This window comes from Triticum dicoccoides, chromosome 2A (assembly GCF_002162155.2).
Source record: "Triticum dicoccoides isolate Atlit2015 ecotype Zavitan chromosome 2A, WEW_v2.0, whole genome shotgun sequence".
Taxonomy (NCBI): Eukaryota; Viridiplantae; Streptophyta; class Magnoliopsida; order Poales; family Poaceae; genus Triticum; species Triticum dicoccoides.
In genome coordinates, this window is record NC_041382.1 from 41,637,639 (window position 1) to 41,659,759 (window position 22,121).

At 47.7% G+C, this 22,121-nt stretch overlaps 1 protein-coding gene across 1 annotated transcript; it reads left to right on the forward strand.

The window, feature by feature from the left end:
* Positions 1 to 754: 754 nt before the first annotated feature.
* LOC119358830 lies at positions 755 to 3,287 on the forward strand. Its single transcript, XM_037625236.1, has 6 exons — positions 755 to 898; positions 975 to 1,061; positions 1,471 to 1,653; positions 2,082 to 2,285; positions 2,385 to 2,525; positions 2,854 to 3,287. The coding sequence occupies exons 1-6, from the start codon at positions 755 to 757 to the stop codon at positions 3,229 to 3,231; spliced, it is 1,137 nt and encodes a 378-aa protein (XP_037481133.1). The 3' UTR covers positions 3,232 to 3,287.
* The last annotated feature ends 18,834 nt before the right edge of the window (positions 3,288 to 22,121 follow it).

The window sequence follows — 22,121 nt, forward strand, 5'->3', positions numbered from 1 at the left end:
TTCCATATTCATAATTGTACAGTCTTTATTCTATGCTATAACTGATCTGATCCAGGAATATGTGATTCAGTGGAAAACCCAAATGCACGTGTGGAATGATAAATGGTTAAATAAAAGTTTCCTGGTCTTGCCTCTAGGACTAGCTAAAGTGTTGTTGGTGATCACGTTTTCCGGATCTTAGATATCGTTAAGTGTAATGATAGTCCTAAAACAACATTGAGATTATGACATTAGAAGAACCATCATATTGATTGACCCAAACTTGTCTATTATAAATTGAGTTAATATCGCCTGTAATCAAACAGCAATCAACTAGGGCTAACATTATCCATTTGGGGCATTAATTGAGAAGATTTTTTCATTTATTACATATCTCAAATATTATTAGGGCAGTACTACTCCAAGATTTTGGTAATAATACTAGGAGGTGGTACAGTTATTGTATCTTACCTACTACAAGGGTGACCAGTCAACTAGGGTCAACATTATCCATATGAGACAATAATTGTGAAGATCTTTCCATTTATTACATAACTCAAATATTTTGTGGCATTAGTACTTCAAGATTTTGGTAATGAAAACCAAGAGGCGGTCAATTATTATATCTTATGCAATTAATACAATGGCATCTTTTATTCTAGCAATGCAATTTATTGCTCTTACTGAATGACAACCATTCATTTCATGATACTTTCCTAACATTATAAATATGATGGTGGACACATTAACAAATGGAACATTTCATACTTCCACCATGAAAGAAAATCCATCTATTAGTGTGACCATTCTCTTAGCATATCTTATTCTAGCCATCGGAGGAAAAGAAGTAAAGTGTATCAGACGAGAAGAAAATACTAGCGGGGTCCCACTGAATCAAAAAGTCAATAAGACTATTCTGGTATGTATGAATTCATCTTAGTTTGTATATCTATAATCAATTTTTTGACTATGAAGTTGAGGATATGCCGAAATAGGTTGACGGAAGAGATGTTTATGACTGCATCGATGTGAATCTACAACCGGCCTTTAGCCATCCACTACTAAAAGACCACAAAATCCAGGCAAGTTTTAATAATCAATATAATATAACATTCATGTACTACCTAAGTAAAATGTAGATATTCATGTCTCAATCCATGCAAGAACGCTGTGTTATTTGAAGTAAACAGTGGCAGATTGGTAGCTAATATATATAATCATGCTAGCAATTATTTAAACTTTAGTTTTTATTCTAATACTTCATAAATAAGCTTTCACTACACATCTAGCGTTCTAAAATTTCTCTCCATGTTATCTTTATTTCATAGAAGAGAAATATAAAACATTTGGTTTGATCACAAAGAAAGGCAAACTGCAAATTCAACTAATTATGTGGATATATTTAATTGTGCACCATAACACATAAACATGCATATTTTTTATGATATTTTGTCTTAAAAGTACATATTGATTTAACTTTCCCAATTACAGATGGAACCAAGCTCTTTCCCACAAAGTATTTCTACCAAATCTCCGTCGATGGATGTCATCCCACAGGCCCAATTGCCCTTGATTGAGTGCCCTAAAGGAATGATTCCGATATTGCGTAACAACAGAAGGGTCCAGACGCCAATAGAAACTATTGATAAAGTGACTACCAATGAAGAACATGAGGTGAGTTTTTAATATGATTTTTGAGTGATTCGGTTATAATGGTCGATTATAACAATATAAAATTTTCTTTGTAGTTGTTAAATGCACAAAAATTTATTGCCATGCAAACCACATGTCAAAGAAATATTACCTAACAACAGTCTAGGATTTTATCGCATTAAATTCATCCTTTAGATGAAATATATGGTCCAAGGTAGTCAAATAAGTAAATGCAAATAACTAATTGTGTGAATATTTTTATACTTGACATTTTTGTTGCCACTGCAGTGGATGGAATTTTTCTCTAAATGTTTGGTCTATATTGACCTTAAATGCACCATTAAGTGATGTCCACCAAAATATTATTGTGATATGATGGCAATCTTTCTTGTTTAATAAGCATTAGTATTTTCATTGTAAACAAGTCAATATCTTGTTTCATCTTGCAGGTTGCAGGAGTGGAGTATTATGATGAGCTATATGGAACACGGGCTAAAATAAATATCTATAATCCTATGGTGAAAAATAATAGTAAGGATCTAAGTGCAGGATCTAAGATAATAAAAGCAGGTGTTGCAGATGGGATCGGGGCTGGTTCTTGGGTATATCCAAGCTACAGTGGTGACAACTCTGCTAGGTTTCATGTTGCTTGGGTAAACCATAATTATTTCTCTGGATACACGTTCTTCAATTTAATATGAATAACTTACAATGATATAGTTTTATTGACGTTGGAAAACATTTATGTAAAGGTTGATGGCTTAAAGACTTGCCCTGATCATGATTGTGGCGTTTTCGTGCAAGTTAGCTCAAGTGTTGGTCTAGGAGGAAGACTTAAACCAGTTTCTGTCTATAAAGGACCACAATACATGATAGATGTTGCTATTTTCAAGGTATTCTCATGTAAATAATTTTTTTATTCTTGTATTTTGTTTTGTCATATGAAATACATGAACTATATTTTTTGAAAACTTGAACACATTGGCTAAACCAAACCTATAGGTGTCAAACCATTAGATAACACAATCTTACTAAGAACCTTTGATCATAGAAAAATATTTTAGCATAGACGGGAGACTCCCAAATATATCTCTAATATTATGTTCATGTTAATATGGAATACAATTAAAACGATAGTTTCACCTCACCACAAATATTTGATCGATTGTAATTCATTTCAACTATGTTGAAGCATTTACCATGAACCCTGATTTATTTTAGGATCCAGTGACTAAACATTGGTGGGTGGCTTATGGTCCACAAAACATACATATTGGATACTGGCCAAGACAAATTTTCCATTTCATGAAGGATCAATGTAATTATGCATTATGGGGTGGATATGTTCAAGGTCCGACAGCATCATCAGACTCTCCACAAATGGGTAGTGGCCATTTTGCTTCCGAAGGACTTGGAAAAGCAGCATTTGTGAGAAATATCGAAATTTTAAATAAGAAAAACAAGTATGTTATTCCAGATGAAAATAAATTTGGGTATGTCACCACCAATTTATCCAAATATACTGCAAAGGGTTCTGTTGATGGATATAGTCACTTTGGTGTGCATACTTACTATGGTGGACCTGGTGGTTTTGTTTGAATATATATGTAAAATTATTAATAAAGTTTCGATAATCTAATTAATTTGTGAACTTGGAAAAATTATTTTGTGATTTTATCATGTTAGAATGTATTTATAGTGGTGGATAAGTTGAGTCATCTAGCTTAGTTTTGATTTCCTCGGATATATACCGTACCATGGTTTAGTGCTTCTTTTGATAAAAAAAAGTGTTTTGATGCCAAATAAGAATAGGAGAGACAAACCTATTAATGGCACTATGTGTGAACTTCACTTTCTTGATAGGTGGACTATCTAGCGCGCCCGGGGCCACTGTCATTGGGCGGAAGCCGTTGCCTCACACCTACTCATGAAGTCCTAGCTGGCACTGCGCGAAAAGGCTCTTGCAAGTGCTTCTTTCGGCTGAATTGAGCCTATGAGCCATCTGTTCAGCAGTGGCTTGCCGTGAGGGTCTCTCGAGGTTTTTTGCCATCCAATCTACCCGAACGAGCGAACCCGGGTGACCCGGCTAGGTGGTCCATGATGGGTGTACACGATTGTGGCGCTTTTGAGTCCACTCCAATGGGACATCGTCGGATGCACCCACATGTGAGGCCCCATGCACTGTTCACACACATACACACCAGCAATCAGCCGGCTAGTTAGAGTGATGTCCGCGCCTTCACGGCTCGCACGCCTAGAAACCATGTGGATTGTTTGAGTTCATCACCCACGGTGTTGTCTGAGTAACCATTTGCAATAGAAAACCCCAATAACCAGGGTAATAAGCCCATTATTGATAATCCATGTACTAATCAAATTGATATTTCGTATAAAACACACCAGATATTTCATATCCGTATAAAAGCAACCATGATTTCATAATCGAATTACATCAGATAGCTTCGGCACTCAGTTACGCCATTATACAACAGCACCAAGTTTCACATGCAGCATCAAAACCTTTGGAAAGTAGCATCATACATGGTAAATAGACAGATGAATCTCATCTGGGAAACTGCAGAAGCGGAAGGCAAATATTGAGCCTTCAGTGATGTTGAATGTCCTTGCAACTTTAGGCCGGTGGCTATGGATAATTGCCCGCCTAACCTTCGTCCTCTTCAGCAAGACTTCAATATTGTATCGTGGGTGTTGAACGAATACCTTCCTCGCCTCTGGACTATGCAGGTGGTTTGAGAGGTAATCATCGGTGAACTGCTTTGAAAAGTACTGAAAACAAAGCTATGCATAAATCACTGTTGTAAATTTTGAAATGGTGCAAGGGGTAAAAACAAGGTAAAAGAGCTGGTACCATCCTATAGTTGACTGATGTCTTCTTCATTGTGCAAACAAAGATCTTGTTGTTATTCGTCGCAAGTTTCTTCATCCTACAATCTTCTTAAGTTTCTTGACTTGACTGATATTCATGGACATCTCATTTCCCCATATGCAAAATGGGTCGAACAATGGGTCTAAGCCGCTGATAGTAGGACCTACATGTGCAAGACCAAATTGTAAGAAACCTAAATATTAGAATGCCTGCAACTGCACAATAATGTGCTATTAGCCAAAGGAACCTGCTTGAACAAACCTCGATGGTAAACCGCAGTCTCTCCCATTGTTTCCCTGCAATACACATAAGGAAGATCTTGATCACGTTAACTGAGAGTTGCCATATGCTACCTCTTGAGCATGCGTTGGTTTTCCCTTGAAGAGGAAAGGGTGATGCAGCAAAGTGGCGTAAGTATTTCCCTCAGTTTTTGAGAACCAAGGTATCAATCCAGTAGGACACTACACGCAAGTCGCCTAGTACATGCACAAACAAACAAGAACCTCGCAACCAATGCAATAAAGGAGTTGTCAATCCCTTCACGGTCACTTACGAAAGTGAGATCTGATAGAGATAATAAGATAAATATTTTTGGTATTTTTGTTGTATAGACTGAAAAGTAAAGATTCCAAAATAAATAGTAAACTAGAATTGTAGGTCGGAAACATATATGATGTAAAGTAGATCCGGGGGCCATAGGTTTCACTAGTGGCTTCTCTCAAGATAGCATATATTACGGTGGGTGAACAAATTACTGCCGAGCAATTGATAGAAAAGCGCATAGTTATGATGATATCTAGGCATGATCATGAACATAGGCATCACGTCTGTGTCAAGTAGACTGAAACGATTATGCATCTACTACTATTACTCCACATATCAATGCTATCCAGCATGCATCTAGAGTATTAAGTTCATAAGAACAGAGTAAAGCATTAGGCAAGATGACATGATGTAGAGGGATAAACTCAAACAACATGATATAAACCCCATCTTTTTATCCTCGATGGCAACAATACAATATGTGCCTTGCTGCCCCTGCTGTCACTGGGAAAGTACACCGTAAGATTGAACCCAAATCTAAGAACTTCTCTCATTGCAAGAAAGATCAATCCAGTAGGGACTCTGGCTGGAACGTTTATCCTAGCTCCGAACACAAGAACAACACCAAACAAGCAAGAAATCCAGGCACGACCTGCAAGCTGGCATGACACGCCAGGTTAGTACATTGAATGTACTTGCAAGCTCACAATAACCAGAAGCATTCAAGACAAACAACATCATGGCAATTACAGGTTAAGTAGGAATTATCATGAGATCATCAAGATAACATGGCATGAACAACATGAGCATAATATTGCTAGAACAATAGGAGCATGGCATGAACATATAAATCTGATGATACTAGCATGCAACATGATGACACTATATGCACCACTTATTCTGTTCGGGTTACCTCGTAACCATCACATGCATCACTTACCCACCTCGGACATTACATGATCATCTCAGGATCAAATCAAGCTTGGTATAAAGAATACCATAGTAATCATTAAATGACCACAAGGAGCTTGATCTTTACCCACGATTCTCGCACAACATCACGAATACTTATCAACTTGGTATCCTCAATACCACGGTGATCATTCACGGATCACAAATGGAACCACTCTGGGCTCAACGGGTTACCTCGTAACCAAACGGTGATCATTCACGGATCACAAATGGAACCAATCTGGGCTCAATGGGTTACGTCGTAACCAAACGGTGATCATTCACGGATCACAAACGGAACCACTCTGGGCTCAACGGGTTACCTCATAACCAAACAGTGATCATTCACGGATCACATAACCAACTTATCTCATCATCGAACCAAGGTTGTTATTAAGCACATTATTATTAATATTGTTGACCCATAGTGTGACCGACACGAACTGGGCCCTTATCCGCGGGCACGGCTATCAATAGATTTAATATACACTCTGCAGAGGTTAGTACATTGTACCCACACCACGGAACCCATGGCCTCGCACTCCCATTCGGGTGGACCACCGGCGTTCCGACAAAACCGTCCTACTGCCATGACACTCTCCCGGCCACTCCGACCAACTCCCCTCTTGGCCAGGTCATGGGTGGCCCCGTGCCTACCAAAGGCACCAATGGCCACTGTCGTGGCAAAATGGTCCCAAACGGAGACAATCCGGATATAACAACAACGGGCACACAAGGTTATGTCTGCTTATGGGGCCAGGGTACCGCACGCCCATAACCTTCCCTTGTTGGAGGCACCGGCGAGAGGCACAACAATAGACCCAGTTAGGACCTTCCCATAAAGGTAAGTGATACACCTCCGTCGCATCTATAATTTTTGATTGTTCGATGCCAATATTCTACAACTTTCATATACTTTTGGCAACTTTTTATACTATTTTTGGGACTACCATATTGATCCAGTGCCAGTTCCTGTCTGTTGCATTTTTTATGTTTCGCAGAATATCCATATCAAACGGAATCAAAACGGGATCAAAATGGATGGAGCTTATTTTTGGAATATTTGGAAAAGTCTGGAAGAAAAATCCACGCGACGGTGCCTGAGGTGGCCACGAGGCAGGGGGCGCGCCCCTGACCCTCGTGGGACACCCGTAACGCGGTTGATGCCCTTCTTTGACCGCAAGAAAGCTAATTTTTTCGGAAAAAATCACGGCGAAGGTTTCAATCCAATCGGAGTTACGAATCTCCATATATACCCGAAACAGTGAAAGGGCAGCAGAACAGAACGCACAAACAGAGAGAGACAAAGAGACAGATCCAATCTCGGAGGGGCTCTCGACCCTCCCATGCCATGGAGGCCAAGGACCATAGGGGAAACCTTCTCCCATCTAGGGAGGAGGTCAAGGAAGAAGAATACGAAGGGACCCCCTCTCCCCTTCTCTTCTGGTGGCGCCGGAACGCTGTCGTGGCCATCATCATCACCGCGATCTACACGAACACCTCCGTCATCTTCACCAACATCTCCATCACCTTCCCCCTCTATCTACAGGGGTCCACTCTCCCGCAACCCACTGTACCCTCTACTTGAACATGGTGCTTTATGCTTCCTATTATTATCCAATGATGTGTTGCCATACTATGATGTGTGAGTAGATTTTCGTTGTCCTATCGGTGGTTGATGAATTGCTATGATTGATTTAATTTTCTTGTGGTTATGTTGTTGTCCTTTGGTGCCCATCATATGATTGCGCGCGTGGATCACACCCTAGGGTTAGTTGTACGTTGATAGGACTATGTATTGGAGGGCAAGAGTGACATAAGCTTCAACCTAGCATAGAAATTGATGCATACGGGATTGAAGGGGGACAATATATCTTAATGCTATGGTTGGGTTTTACCTTAATGAACGTTAGTAGTTGCGGAAGCTTGCTAATAGTTCCAATCATAAGTGCATAGAATTCCAAGTCAGGGATGACATGCTAGCAGTGGCCTCTCCCACATAATACTTGATATCGGTCTAGTAAAGTAGTCAATTGCTTCGGGGCAATTTCACAACTCCTACCACCACTTTTCCACACTCGCTATATTTACTTTATTACTTCTTTACTTAAAACAGCCCCTACATTTTATTTACTTGCTCTTTATTATCTTGCAAACCTATCCAACAACACCTACAAATTACATCTAGTTTCATACTTCTTCTAGGTAAAGTGAACATCAAGCGTGCGTAGAGTTGTATCGATGGTCGATAGAACTTGAGGGAATATTTGTTCCGCCTTTAGCTCCTCGTTCTCCGAGCAACTAGCAATCAAAGATAGAAGTGATTTCGAGGGTATGGTCTTCTTGCCTGCAAAGTTCTTCGAGAAGACGAAAGCTTGAACCTTGTAAGCATACTCAACGGGTTCCTCAAACACAAACTCATCTCCCGGCTCTACCCAAAGCAAGAACACAAGCAAAGGGAACCACAATCAACCATGGTGCAATGCGCAAGCAACATGATGCAAAACATGGCATGATATGCGGGATGTAATATGCAATGCAAAAGCGTGCTCCGGAAGGAAAAGATTGAACCAGGCATCAACTTGGCCAACCAAGTGCGCCGCTAGAAAGATTAGTTGATTTCGGTCGAAATCAATATAAATATCACCGGAATCGGATGCACGGTTTACAAATGGCAAGCAAAACAATAATGGCACGATCCTGCGATTAACAGCACGATGCCATCTAGAATGCAACAAGAAACTAAGCTACTGCACTCCAACATAGCAAGAAAGTACATGGCAGTGATCTACTCAAGATGCTTGACAAAAGATGAACACTGAGCTACGGCTAAAACACACAAGAGCAGGTTCAAACAAGCATGGCAAAAGTGCAAAAGATATCAGCATCTCAGACTTGGTGAAAATAACAACATGCCAGGATTTAACATCAGGAAGCAATGTTTAGAGCAAGATAACAACATGCTACAGGAACATATCATGGCAAAGCAAGGCATGCCATGAAACTACTCAAAGCATATAACAAAAGTCCCTTACTGACCATAAGCCAGAAAGGATCAGAAGATATGATGGCACCCATGTAAACATAGCAAGTTTCGTTAACAGATTCAGACTTAGCAGAAAACTAGACACGGCATAAACAGAATTCTGAAGGCATGTTTGCGAGCTCGATGCACTCAACACAAGGCGTGGCATGACAAACTAAGCATACTACCAGAAAGAAGACATGATTATGAAGCTAACCATGGCAAGAACAATCTCATAGCAAGCATGGATCAACTACAACAACCTCGGCAAAATTGATTAACACGTAAACAATCTGCCAGGAACATTTTATAGCAAAAGTAGAGCAAGATTGGGTCATTCTAGGGTACTCCATAATTGCAAACAAAGACACAGAAGGATAGAGCATAACAATATCTCAAAATCATCCTTACTGAATATGCTCAAAAGAGGCATGGATCACTCTGTAGCAACATGAATACATGGCATAAAAATAACAGTAGGGAAATGACTTAGAAGAATTCTAAGTCCTTGAAATCAGCAACATCACGAGAGCTACTTTGCATGCTTGTGCTAGTCACCACATTGATCACAAAATACATGGCATACACCCCTGTAAAGATGGCATGGCATATAACAAAACACATGTAGAGCTCAAAGACATATGCATCACACAATAATCATGGCAAAAATGACAAATGCTCATAAACTAATAAGAATCAGCACCTAACATTATGAAGCACTCTTGCAACAGCATTTAGGGCATCAATATGAACTCAAATGAACATGGTGTAATGGAATGAAATGAAGATCACATTGAGACGAACAATTTTATATATCATGCACGCAAAACGGAGCTATGGGTGAGAAGTTATGATGCGATGAACATGGCCTGAAAAACTTACAGATCTGGGACTTAGTGGAATTTTTACCTCCACGAAAAGTCAACGCGGGACGGAGAGAAACGGGACGAAGAGATCCGGGATCGGGGCACCGTTTGGATCAGGGGACGGGTGGATCTCATCCACCCGCCCAGATCTGGCACGGGACGGCTCCGGCGAGCTCGAGAAATCCGGCGAGACGCGTTCTTCGGCGAGGTGAACTCCGGCGACGCGAGGACGAGGCGACGGGGCTGGAGGAAGGCGAGGACGCGGCCGGACGAGCAAGGCGGCGCAGGGCGGCGAGCATGGACGGGCGCGCGGCCTCCGGCGTGTAGCCACGGCGAGGTGGCAGCGCGGCGCTGCGGCTCCGGCGAACGGGCAGCGCTGACAGGCGGCAGCACGACGAAGCGGCACCGGTGAACGGGTGCTAGGGCTGCGCGGAGGGGCGCGGCCCGGTTCGGCCCGGTGCGGGCCGGCGATGGGCTACGCGGGCCCGCGCGCGATGGAGACTAGCGATGCGACATGGCGCGTTGCTGTTGGCCGGGAGCGGCCGCTGGGGTGAGGTGGTGCGACCTTATTGGTCGGAGTGATGTGGCGGCGGCGGTGGACATGTCCGGCGACGGGATGGACATGTCCAGCGGCGCGAGGAAGAAGAAGACTAGGGTTAGACTGCGCGAATTTTCGGAGGGAGCCACATATTTATAGGTAGAGGGAGCTAGGAGAGTCCAAATGAGGTGCGGTTTTCGTCCACGCGATCGTGATCGAACGACCGAGAGGATGGAGGGGGTGTGGATGGGTTTTGGGACACTTTTGAGAGGTGTTGGGCTGCAACACACACGAGGCCTTTACGGTTCCTCGGTTAACCGTTGGAGTATCAAACGAAGTCCAAATGGCACGGAACTTGACACGCAGTCTACCGGTAGTATATCAAGGCCGCTTGGCAAGTTTCAGTCCAATCCGAGAACGTTTAACACCCGCACACAAAAAGAGGCAAAAGGGGACATCGGAGGACATGGGAGTGCCAGAATGCAAAACGGACAACAGGGAAAATGCTCGGATGCACGAGACAAACACGTATGCAAATGTGATGCACATGATGACATGATATGAAATGCATGACACGCAAGCAAATGACAAGGCAACAACAGTGAATAACTAGAAGACACCTGGCGCAACGGTCTCGGGGCGTTACAGGATCTTACCAAGTTTTCTGTTGAAGTTTTGTGTGGATGAAGTGTTCGATGATCGAGAAGGTCTCGATGTGAGAAGAAGGAAGAGAGGCAAGAGCTCAAGCTTGGGGATGCCCAAGGTACCCCAAGTAAATATTCAAGGAGACTCAAGCGTCTAAGCTTGGGGATGCCCCGGAAGGCATCCCCTCTTTCTTCAACAAGTATCGGTATGTTTTCGGATTCGTTCCGTTCATGCGATATGTGCAATCTTGGAGCATCTTTTGCATTTAGTTTTCATTTTTTTCTTTTTATGGACCATGCTGGTATGAGATATTCCTTGGTTTATTTATAGAGTGCTCTATACACTTCACTTATATCTTTTGAGTATGGCTTTATAGAATGCTTCATGCGCTTCACTTATATCATTTGAAGTTTGGATTGCCTGTTTTTCTTCACTTAGACAACCGTCATTTGTAGAATGCTCTTTGCTTCACTTAGATTTGTTAGAGCGTGGGCATATCTTTTGTAGAAATAATTAAACTCTCTTGATTCACTTATATCTATTTAGAGAGATGACAGGAATCGGTCATTCACATGCTTAGTCATAAAATCCTACATAAAACTTGTAGATCACTGAATATGATATGTTTGATTCCTTGCAATAGTTTTGCGATATAAAGATGGTGATATTAGAGTCATGCTAGTGGGTAGTTGTGGATTAGTAGAAATACTTGTGTTGAGGTTTGTGATTCCCATAGCATGCCCGTATGGTGAACCGTTATGTAACGAAGTTGGAGCATGAGGTATTTATTGATTGCCTTCCATATGAGTGGCGGTCGGGGATGAGCGATGGTCTTTTCCTACCAACCTATCCCCCTAGGGGCATGCGTAGTAATACTTTGCTTCAAGGGCTAATAAAATTTTACAATAAGTATGTGAGTTCTTTATGACTAATGTTGAGTCCATGGATTATACGCACTCTCACCCTTCCATCATTGCTAGCCTCTCTAGTACCGCGCAACTTTCGCCGGTACCATAAACCCACCATATACCTTCCTCAAAACAGCCACCATACCTACCTATTATGGCATTTCCATAGCCATTCCGAGATATATTTCCATGCAACTTCCATCATCGTCATATACATGACTTGAGCATTCATTGTCATATCGCTTTGCATGATCGTAAGATAGCTAGCATGATGTTTTCATGGCTTGTCCGTTTTTTGATGTCATTGCTACGCTAGATCATTGCACACCCCGGTACACTGTCGGAGGCATTCGATAGAGTCATATCTTTGTTCTAGATCGAGTAGTAATATTGAGTTGTAAGTAAATAAAAGTGTGATGATCATCATTATTAGAACATTGTCCCATGTGAGGTTATCAAAATAAAAGTGGCCAAAGAAGCCCCCCAAAAAAAAGGAGAGAGAGAGAGGCCAAATAAGCCTACAAAAAATGAGAGAAAAAGAGAGAAGGGGCAATGTTACTATCCTTTTACCACACTTGTGCTTAACAGTAGCACCATGTTCTTCATATAGAGAGTCTCTTGAGTTATCACTTTCATATACTAGTGAGAATTTTCATTATAAAACTTGGCTTGTATATTCCAACGATGGGCTTCCTCAAATGCCCTAGGTCTTCATGAGCAAGCAAGTTGGATCCACACCCACTTAGTTTCAGTTTGAGCTTTCATATACTTATAGCTCTAGTGCATCTGTTGCATGGCAATCCCTACTCACTCACATTGATATCTATTGATGGGCATCTCCATAGCCCGTTGATACGCCTAGTCGATGTGAGACTATCTTCTCCTTTTTGTCTTCTCCACAACCACCATTCTATTCCACCTATAGTGCTATATCCATGGCTCACGCTCATGTATTGTGTGAGGGTTGAAAATGTTGGAGCGCGTTAAAAAGTATGTACCAATTGCTCGGCTTGTCATCAGGGTTGTGCATGATGTGAGTATTTTGTGTGGTGAAGATGGAGCATAGCCAGACTATATGATTTTGTAGGGATAACTTTCTTTGGCCTTGTTATTTTGAAAATACATGATTGCTTTATTAGTGGGCTTGAAATATTATTATTTTTATGTCAAATGATAGACTATTGCTTTGAATCACTCGTATCTTAATATTCATGCCATGATTAGATATGTGATCAAGATTATGCTAGGTAGCATTCCACATCAAAAATTATCTTTTTTATCATTTACCTACTCGAGGACGAGCAGGAAATAAGCTTGGGGATGCTGATACGTCTCCGTCGTATCTATAATTTTTTATTGTTCCATGCCAATATTCTAGAACTTTCATATACTTTTGGCAACTTTTTATACTATTTTTGGGACTAACATATTGATCCAGTTCCCAGTGCCAGCTCCCTTCTGTTGCATGTTTTATGTTTCACAGAATATCCATATCAAACGGAATCCAAATGGGATAAAAATGGATGGAGCTTATTTTTGGAATATTTGGAAAATTCCGGAAGAAAAATCCACGCGAGACGGTGCCCGAGGTGGCCATGAGGCAGGGGGCGTGCCCCTGACCCTCGTGGGCCACCCGTAAGGCAGTTGATGCGCTTCTTCGGCCGCAAGAAAGATAATTTTTGGAAAAAATCACGGCGAAGGTTTCGATCCAATCGGAGTTACGGATCTCCATATATACCCGAAACGGTGAAAGGGTAGCAAAACAGAACGCAGAAACAGAGAGAGACAGAGAGACGGATCAAATCTCGGAGGGGCTCTCGCCCCTCCCATGCCATGGAGGCCAAGGACCAGAGGGGAAACCCTTCTCCCATCTAGGGAGGAGGTCAAGGAAGAAGAAGACGAAGGGGCCCCCTCTCCCCTTCTCTTCCGGTGGCGCCGGAACGCTGCCGTGGCCATCATCATCATCACCGCGATCTACACCAACACCTCCGCCATCTTCACCAACATCTCCATGACCTTCCCCCCTCTATCTACAGCAGTCCACTCTCCCGCAACCCATTGTACCCTCTACTTGAACATGGTGCTTTATGCTTCCTATTATTATCCAATGATGTGTTGCCATCCTATGATGTCTGAGTAGATTTTCGTTGTCCTATCGGTGGTTGATGAATTGCTATGATTGATTTAATTTGCTTGTGGTTATGTTTCTGCCCTTTGGTGCCCATCATATGATTGCGCGCGTGGATCACACCCTAGGGTTAGTTGTATGTTGATAGGACTATGTATTGGAGGGCAAGAGTGACATAAGCTTCAACCTAGCATAGAAATTGATGCACACGAGATTGAAGGGGGACCAATATATCTTAATGCTATGGTTGGGTTTTACCTTAATGAACGTTAGTAGTTGCGGATGCTTGCTAATAGTTCCAATCATAAGTGCATAGAATTCCAAGTCAGGGATGACATGCTAGCAATGGCCTCTCCCACATAATACTTGCTATCGGTCTAGTAAAGTAGTCAATTGCTTAGGGGAAATTTCACAACTCCTACCACCACTTTTCCACACTCTCTATATTTACTTTATTGCTTCTTTACTTACAACAGCCCCTAACTTTTATTTACTTGCTCTTTATTATCTTGCAAACCTGTCCAACAACACCTACAAAGTACTTCTAGTTTCATACTTGTTCTAGGTAAAGCGAACATCAAGCGTGCGGAGAGTTGTATCAGTGGTCGATAGAACTTGAGGGAATATTTGTTCTGCCTTTAGCTCCTTGTTGGGTTCGACACTCTTACTTATCGAAAACTGTTGCGATCCCCTATACTTGTGGGTTATCAGTAAGCGTGGTTGCACTGGTCAGCTCGATATGGTGGCACCATGACTCAGCCAATAGTTGTTCAAGTTCACCTTAATCCGGTTAAACTTGAATGCAATATGTTGAGTCATGATAAAATAACATGATGCAATTACAATGCATGAGCATGATATCAACATAATCATGAGGGTACAACATACTATCCACCATATCAACAATGAATCATATCCAACTGAGCATGGCATACTGACTAGCATGAACATCACAAGTACATACTTCTCAGAAACATAGCATGACCACTAGCATCAACAATAAATATCATGCAAGAGCATATCAACAATGTCATCATGCAAGCATTCAACCAACTGGATGCAATGGAACATGCATAACAACGGTACTCGGGATAGACGGCAGTCATGCACCGAAGACCATTACCAACATCAACATGTACTACTAGCAAGCATAAGCATATGAAAGGAATATCAGCAACTAGCAGGGCATGATAACCAGGTGCATAACAACATAGCAAAAAAGTAAGCACTAACCAAGACTCATTACCGAACAACGATAACCATATTTTAAACAAGCAAACAGTTAATAAATATTCAAGTTGAATACCATGGCTACTGCATGACTATCATGCAAGTGGGTATTGTGGCTTGCCTGGGGGTGACGGAGACTCCGGGAAGAAGTGCGGTGAAGCCGCGGAATGAAACGTCGGACGGTTCTCTCTCAAAGGGGGCTGATTAGAGGCAAGGGCAAAATGGTCATTTTCACTATGAGACCACCTAGTGAAAATGTTACCAGAAGATAGAGCTCGACGAGACGAAGAAGTGAGCGTTGGTTTCACCTCAATCGGAGTTACGGTTGCGGAGTTATGAGGTGTAGAAGATCAGGGACCAATCTATGAATAAACTTTAGCAAACAGGCCCCTGGGAGAAAAACAGAAAGCGTCTAAGGATAAATACGTTTTCAGAAAAGTGAAAGCATACTTTATGCTCCAGTAGAGAGGAATACAATTTCCAAAGGGGAAAACATATTTTAGATAAAAGAAAGGAACAATACGCTTTCATTGGAAGAAGACGTACTCGGAGAAATGTGTTTCCACTTGCCACATCAGCAGGCCCGGGTCAACGCCCGCTGTGGCTGACTCATGGGGCCGAGGAGACGCAGGCCCCACGCGGCAGGGGAAGGGGCCAGCCGTTCGTCTTCTTCCTCCTCTCGTTCTGTTCCTCGACAGAACAGAGGAGGCGAGGCAGGGTGAGGCCGGCGGTGGCCCTGTCGGCTCCGGCCACCATTGGCCAAGGCGAGGGCACCGGCGAACGCGGGAGGTCATGCCGCACCCTTCCAGAGGGCTAGCAGGTGCCGGGGAGGGGAGGAGGACGCAGGGGCGGAGGTGGACAGAGGCGGGCTCTGGCGGCCGTTTTCTTGGAGGATGAGCACTCCGGTGACGGGGAGGCAAGGTGGAGGGTGTGGGGAGGTTCTTCGGAGGGTGGAGGAGGTGTTTAGGTGGTCGGGAGGGAGTGGGGGAGCTAGAGATGGCCGGACGGGCGTGTGGGGGGGATGGACCCCGGGCAGGCAACGGAACCCGCATCCTCTTCAAAAATAACAGGGTGGGCACTGCCCCTCAATACCGGCACGCGCTTGGCCGGGTCGCTCGACCCGGCCAAGCACCGCAAGTCGGCCAGATTAGCCGAGCCGGCAAGACGCATCGACTCGGCCTCAACAACTAGCGCAAGACAGCCGAACCCAGCACGAGCAAACCCTCCTCAACAAGCCAGCACCACCCATGGCGTGCTACGCAATCCAGCCACGAGTCAACTCCCGTCCCATCCAGGCCGTATGATGGGACGAGACTTCAATCAATGATGACCGAGACAACAGTGCCTCGCCCATGCCTCTGGTCAGCGGGTACGTAGCTACAGTGCCCCCTCACCTACCCACTGACCAAGGCCGGCGTGGCTACAGTGCCCCCGCCTTCACCGCTGACAACAACAAGCGGCGACTTAACGGAGAGCACTATACACAACTCGACTCGGCCACGCCCTGATGATTGACAAGACGGTGCACAGTCCCCCTAGGTGTGCGGGGCCCGCACCTAGGGGAACCCGGCGAACCATAGGCCCTCAGCGGGACCCAGCCCGGGTTCCCGGACACCGACAATACGGACCCACCGACTTGTAACATTACCCTTGTACCCCCGGGGGGTTGGACTATAAAACCCCCCCGGGAGCCCGCGATCATGACAGACAGACAACAGGAGACAGAGCAAGAGAGAAAGCAGAAGACACACACGCCTAGCAACACCCAAGGAGAGGGAACAGCCTAGGCCTTGGCCAGCTTCCCTCCTCCCCCATACAGCTCCAGGAGCGACATTGTACTATCGATCATCCAACTACACTCGGCAAGACTAGGGGTATTATCTCTCCGGAGAGCCCCGAACCTGGGTATGTCCGGCGTCCCGCGCCCGCTCATGCCAACCTCGCCTCTGGAGTCCACCAGCGCCCTCGAGCCTCCTCCTCTCTTTAGCCATCCCTTGGCAGCTGCTATGCGCCCACCACGATAGTTGGCGCCCACCGTGGGGTAGCTCAAGGAGCAGGCCAGGAACATGCTTCAGACGGGGCCCTTCTCCTACACCGACGAGTCCGTCGCGCTGGTGGACGACGTCGTCGACGCGCTTGTCGCCTCCTTCGCTGTGTTGCGCATATTCGATGCGTTCGCGGCCGACGAGTACCCCAACGAGGTGCTCAGCTACTCCGACTCTCCCCTCCCCCTCGGAGGCGGCGTTTCCGCCGGGGCAATGGACATCCACGTGGAGGTCTTCGTCACCGGCGACGGCGCCTCCTCCTCGTCAAGCAAAACGGGGAAGGCTGACGAAGCCAGGACCGCAGCGGAATGGATTGAGGCGTCAGATCCATTGCGCGCCGCAATGCAGAGCCTCCGCATCCCCATCGGCACCGGCGTCGATGCCACCAACGTCGCCGAGGCCCGAACCCAGCTCGAGGAAAGGCGCCAGCAGATGCTGGACCTGTCCGAGACGCTCGCCGCCACTCAACGTCGCCTGGACGCCGCTCAGCTGTAGCGTGATGCCGCCTACGGATTCACGCCCGCCGCGGCCGACCCAAGCCGGGTCACTGATGTGCACGCCCGGGGAGGAGTGATCAGTCGGGCCCTCGGTGCTGTCCCAACAGTCTACGAAACCCCAATGAAGAACATGACACTGCCGAGGCAGCCGCAGCCGGCCTAGACCAGCTCGCTGGTGAGGAGCTGAAAGAGCCGCATCGGGAGGATGCGCGAACTCCTTCACGCTGCCAACACCCAACAGGACCGCCTCAACCAGCCCGCCAAGCCAGCGAGGTCCGGCTTCACCCGCCTTGGTGGGACCGGCGAACTTCTGCACACCGCATCCTCACCACCCGGCGAGGCGCACTCCGGCCGAACCCGGACTCGGTGCGACCCGGCCACTACAGCCGCTGGCGGATTGGGCGACGAGCCTGTCCTAGAGATCCAGCGCGGACCCGGCCCGCATGGCCGGTGTCCGGCTCCAACTGACCCGGCCCCCTGTGGCTTGGCCGCAAGACGACTCGGCCCACGCGCCATCAACGATGCCGACGCTCGCCACCGCCTCGATCAGCTCGCTCACTCCCTGGAGATGGAGGAGAGCGGCGCTATCGGTCCAGCGTGCTTCGGCCCCCGCATCCGGGAGGAGCCCTTCCCCAAAGGATTCATGCTCCCCCGTGACACCCCCAAGTACAATGGGACGGTGAAGCCAGAAGACTGGCTCACCGACTACACCACGGCCATTGGCATCACCGGTGCCAATCGTCGTCTCGTCGTGCTCTACGCACCGCTCATGCTCCAAGGATCGGCCCGCACATGGTTGAATAGCCTGCCGATGGGCAGCATCAACACGTCGATGGACTTCGAGGAAGCCTTCATCCGCAACTTCACGGGGACCTACAAGTGACCCGACCGCCCTAGCCAGCTCGCCATATGCGTGCAGGGGCCCACGGAGACCGGTTGCGAGTACCTCGCACGCTGGACCAAACTCCGGAACAGCTGCGAGGGCGGCCATGAAGTCCGGCGATCCAGTACTTCGTCAACGGGTGTCGAGATGGAACCCTCCTCAAACACAAGCTCTTACGCTCCGAGCCGGCCACCATGGCCGCGCTCATGGTGACGGCGGACAAGTACGCCAACGCTGACTCCACCATGAAGATCTAGGTGGCGCTGGACGAAGCCGGCAAGGCCAAGCCGGTTCCCCTCCGAAGCCGGCCGGCGAAAGCAGCCGGTAGCAGCATCACCAGAACAAGAAGCGCAAGGCCGACCAGCCGGCGCCGCGTCGCGACAACCGGCTCATCGCGGCCACCGAGCCTGCGGCGGATCCGGCGGCGAAGCACCGGCAAACCGGCAAGACGGCATGGCAACCCGCCATGAGCTTCGAGCAGATGCTCGACACCCCCTGCAAGCACCACAGCGGCGTGAAACCCTCCACGCACATGCTCCGGCAGTGCACCATCACCAAGCGCATCATGAGGGGCGATGTCCCGCCCCCTCTGGCTCCGGCTCCAGGCACGGGACAGCCGCCACCGCCGCCTCTAGCTGGCGGCGCGATGCGCAACGATGCCTACCCAGACCAGAACGCGGCCTACGTCGTCTTCACCAGCCTCGGCGACGACAAGCGCAGCGAGCGCCTCCTTCGGCAGGAGGTGAACATCGTCGTCCCAGCCAAGCCGGAGTTCATGCATTGGTTGGATCGCCTGATCACCTGGACCCGGGAGGATCACCCGGCAGTCATGCCGATCCCGGGTGGTTACGTCCTCGTCCTCAACCCCACCATCGCCGCGCGACGCACATGCAAGTTCTCCCGAGTCCTCATCGACGGCAGCAGCAGCATCAACATCCTCTGCCACGACACGATGACCAAGCTCGGCCTCAAGGGCGAGGACCTGGAGCCGACCCGGGCGATCTTCCATGGCATCGTGCCCGACCTCTCCTGCTCCCCATTGGCCGGGTCCGGCTAGATGTCCTGTTTGGTGACAGCAGCCACTTCCGACACGAACCGATCTGGTTCAAAGTGGTGGACCTGCCCAGCGCGTATCACGCGTTGCTGGGCCGGCCCGCGCTTGCCAAGTTCATGGCGGTTCCCCACTACGCATACCTGAAGATGAAGATGCCGGGTCCCAAGGGCCTCATCACCGTCACCGGCGATTACCGCAAGTCCCTAGAGTGCACCCGAGACGGTGCCAAGTTGGCCGAGTCGCTGGTCATTGCCGAGGAGCGGCGCCAGCTCGATCGAATCGTCACCCTGGCAGGCGAGGCCTCCGCCGCGTCGATCCCGACCTCGGACCCAGCCAACGAGGCCGCCTTCAAGCCCTCCAAGGAGATCAAGAAAGTGAAGCTCAACCCAGAAGACCCCAGCTGCGGCAAGTACGTCGTCATAGGCGCTCGCCTCGACAGCAAATAGGAAGGCGAGCTCGTCCACTTCCTCCATGAGGATCGGGATATCTTCGCATGGACCCCCAAGGACATGCCGGGTATCCTGAGGAAGTACGCCGAGCACAAACTTCACGTCCGCAAGGACGCCAAGCCCGTCCGTCAACCTCTACGACGATTTTTCGAAGAAAAGAGAAGAACCATTGGTGAAGAAGCCGCCAGCTTCATAATGTAAGTGTTTCACCCCGGGTGGCTGGGCAACCCAGTCCTCGTCCTGAAGAAGAACAAGACCCGGCGCATGTGTATCGACTACACCAGCCTCAACAAGGCAGGTCCCAGGGATTCGTTCGCCCTCCCGCGGTTCGACCAAGTCATTCACTCGACCGCCGGGTGTGAGCTCCTGTCCTTCGTGGACGCTTACTCCGCCTACCACCAGATCAAGCTGGAGCCGGCCGACGCCCTGAAGACGTCCTTCATCATGCCCTTTCGGGCATATTGCTACATCACCATGTCGTTTGGCTTGAAGAATGACGGCGCCACCTTCCAACGCTGCATGCAGAAATGCCTGCTGCCGCAACATGGCCGCAACATCCACGTGTACATGGACGACATCATGGTGAAGACCAAGCAGCACCTCACGCTCCTCGACGATTTAAAGGAAACATTCGCCAACCTCCGCGGATACAAGGTCAAGCTTAACCCGGAAAAATGCTTCTTCGGCGTCCCGGCCGAAAAGCTACTCGGCTTCCTCATCTCGGAATGCGGCATTGAGGCAAACCCGGAGAAGATCAAGGCCATCGAGCGCATGCGCAAGCCGGCTCGGCTGCGCGATGTCCAAAAGTTTACCGGATGCTTGGCCTCAGTCAGACGGTTTCTAAGCCGGCTGGGAGAGAAGGCGCTACCCCTGTACCAGCTGATGAAGAAGACGAGCCCGTTTGAATGGAACGACAAGGCAGACGAGGCCTTCCAAGACCTCAAGCGCATGCTCTCCACCGCACTAGTCCTAGTCGTGCCGACCGACAAGGAGCCGTTGCTTCTCTACATAGCCGCGACCTAACAGGCGGTCTGCACGGTGCTGGTGGTTGAGCGACCAGAGAAGGGAAAGATCCAAGTGGTCCAGCGCCCAGTCTACTACCTGAGCGAGGTGCTCTCCACCTCCAAGCAGAACTACCCGCACTACCAGCAGATGTGCTACGGCGTGTACCTCACCGCCAAGAAGCTCAAGCAGTATTTCCAAGAGCATGTTGTCACCATGGTCACCACGGCGCCTATCGGAGAAATCATCGGGTGCCGGGATGCCTCTGGCCAGGTTGCCAAGTGGGTGATCCAGCTAGCCGGCCACACCATCCTCTACGAGCCCCACACCTCGATCAAGTCTCAAGCCCTGGCCGACTTCCTCGTCGACTGGACCGAGGTCCAGTACTTGCCGCCGCCTCCTGACTCGACGCATTGGCGCATGCACTTCGACGGGTCCAAGATGCGACTCGGCCTGGGGGAGCGGCATCATACTATCGTCCCCAAAGGGCGACCGGCTCTGCTACGCGCTCCAGATCCACTTCGCCGCCTCCAACAACGTCGCCGAGTACGAAGCCCTTGTGCACGGCCTCCGGCTTGCCAAGGAACTCGTCATCCGGCGCATCCTGTGCTACGGCGACTCGGACCTGGTGGTGCAACAGTGCTCTGGCGAGTGGGACGCTCGCGACCCCAACATGGCAAGCTACCGCTTCCTCGTCCAGAAGATGTCCGGATCTTTCGAGGGCTGCGAGTTCCTCCACGTCCCACGCGCGGAGAACGAAGCAGCCGACACGCTCGCCAAGATCGCCTTGTCATGGCAAGCCATCCCATCCGGCATCTCCCTCAAGCACCTGCGCAAG

Coding starts and splice junctions, on each gene's coding strand:
- LOC119358830 (XM_037625236.1), top strand. CDS start 755: ATGAAAGAAAATCCATCTATTAGTGTGACCATTCTCTTAGCATATCTT. Junction 1,062..1,470: donor TAAAAGACCACAAAATCCAG/GCAAGTTTTAAT, acceptor TCCCAATTACAG/ATGGAACCAAGCTCTTTCCC. Junction 2,286..2,384: donor CTAGGTTTCATGTTGCTTGG/GTAAACCATAAT, acceptor ATTTATGTAAAG/GTTGATGGCTTAAAGACTTG.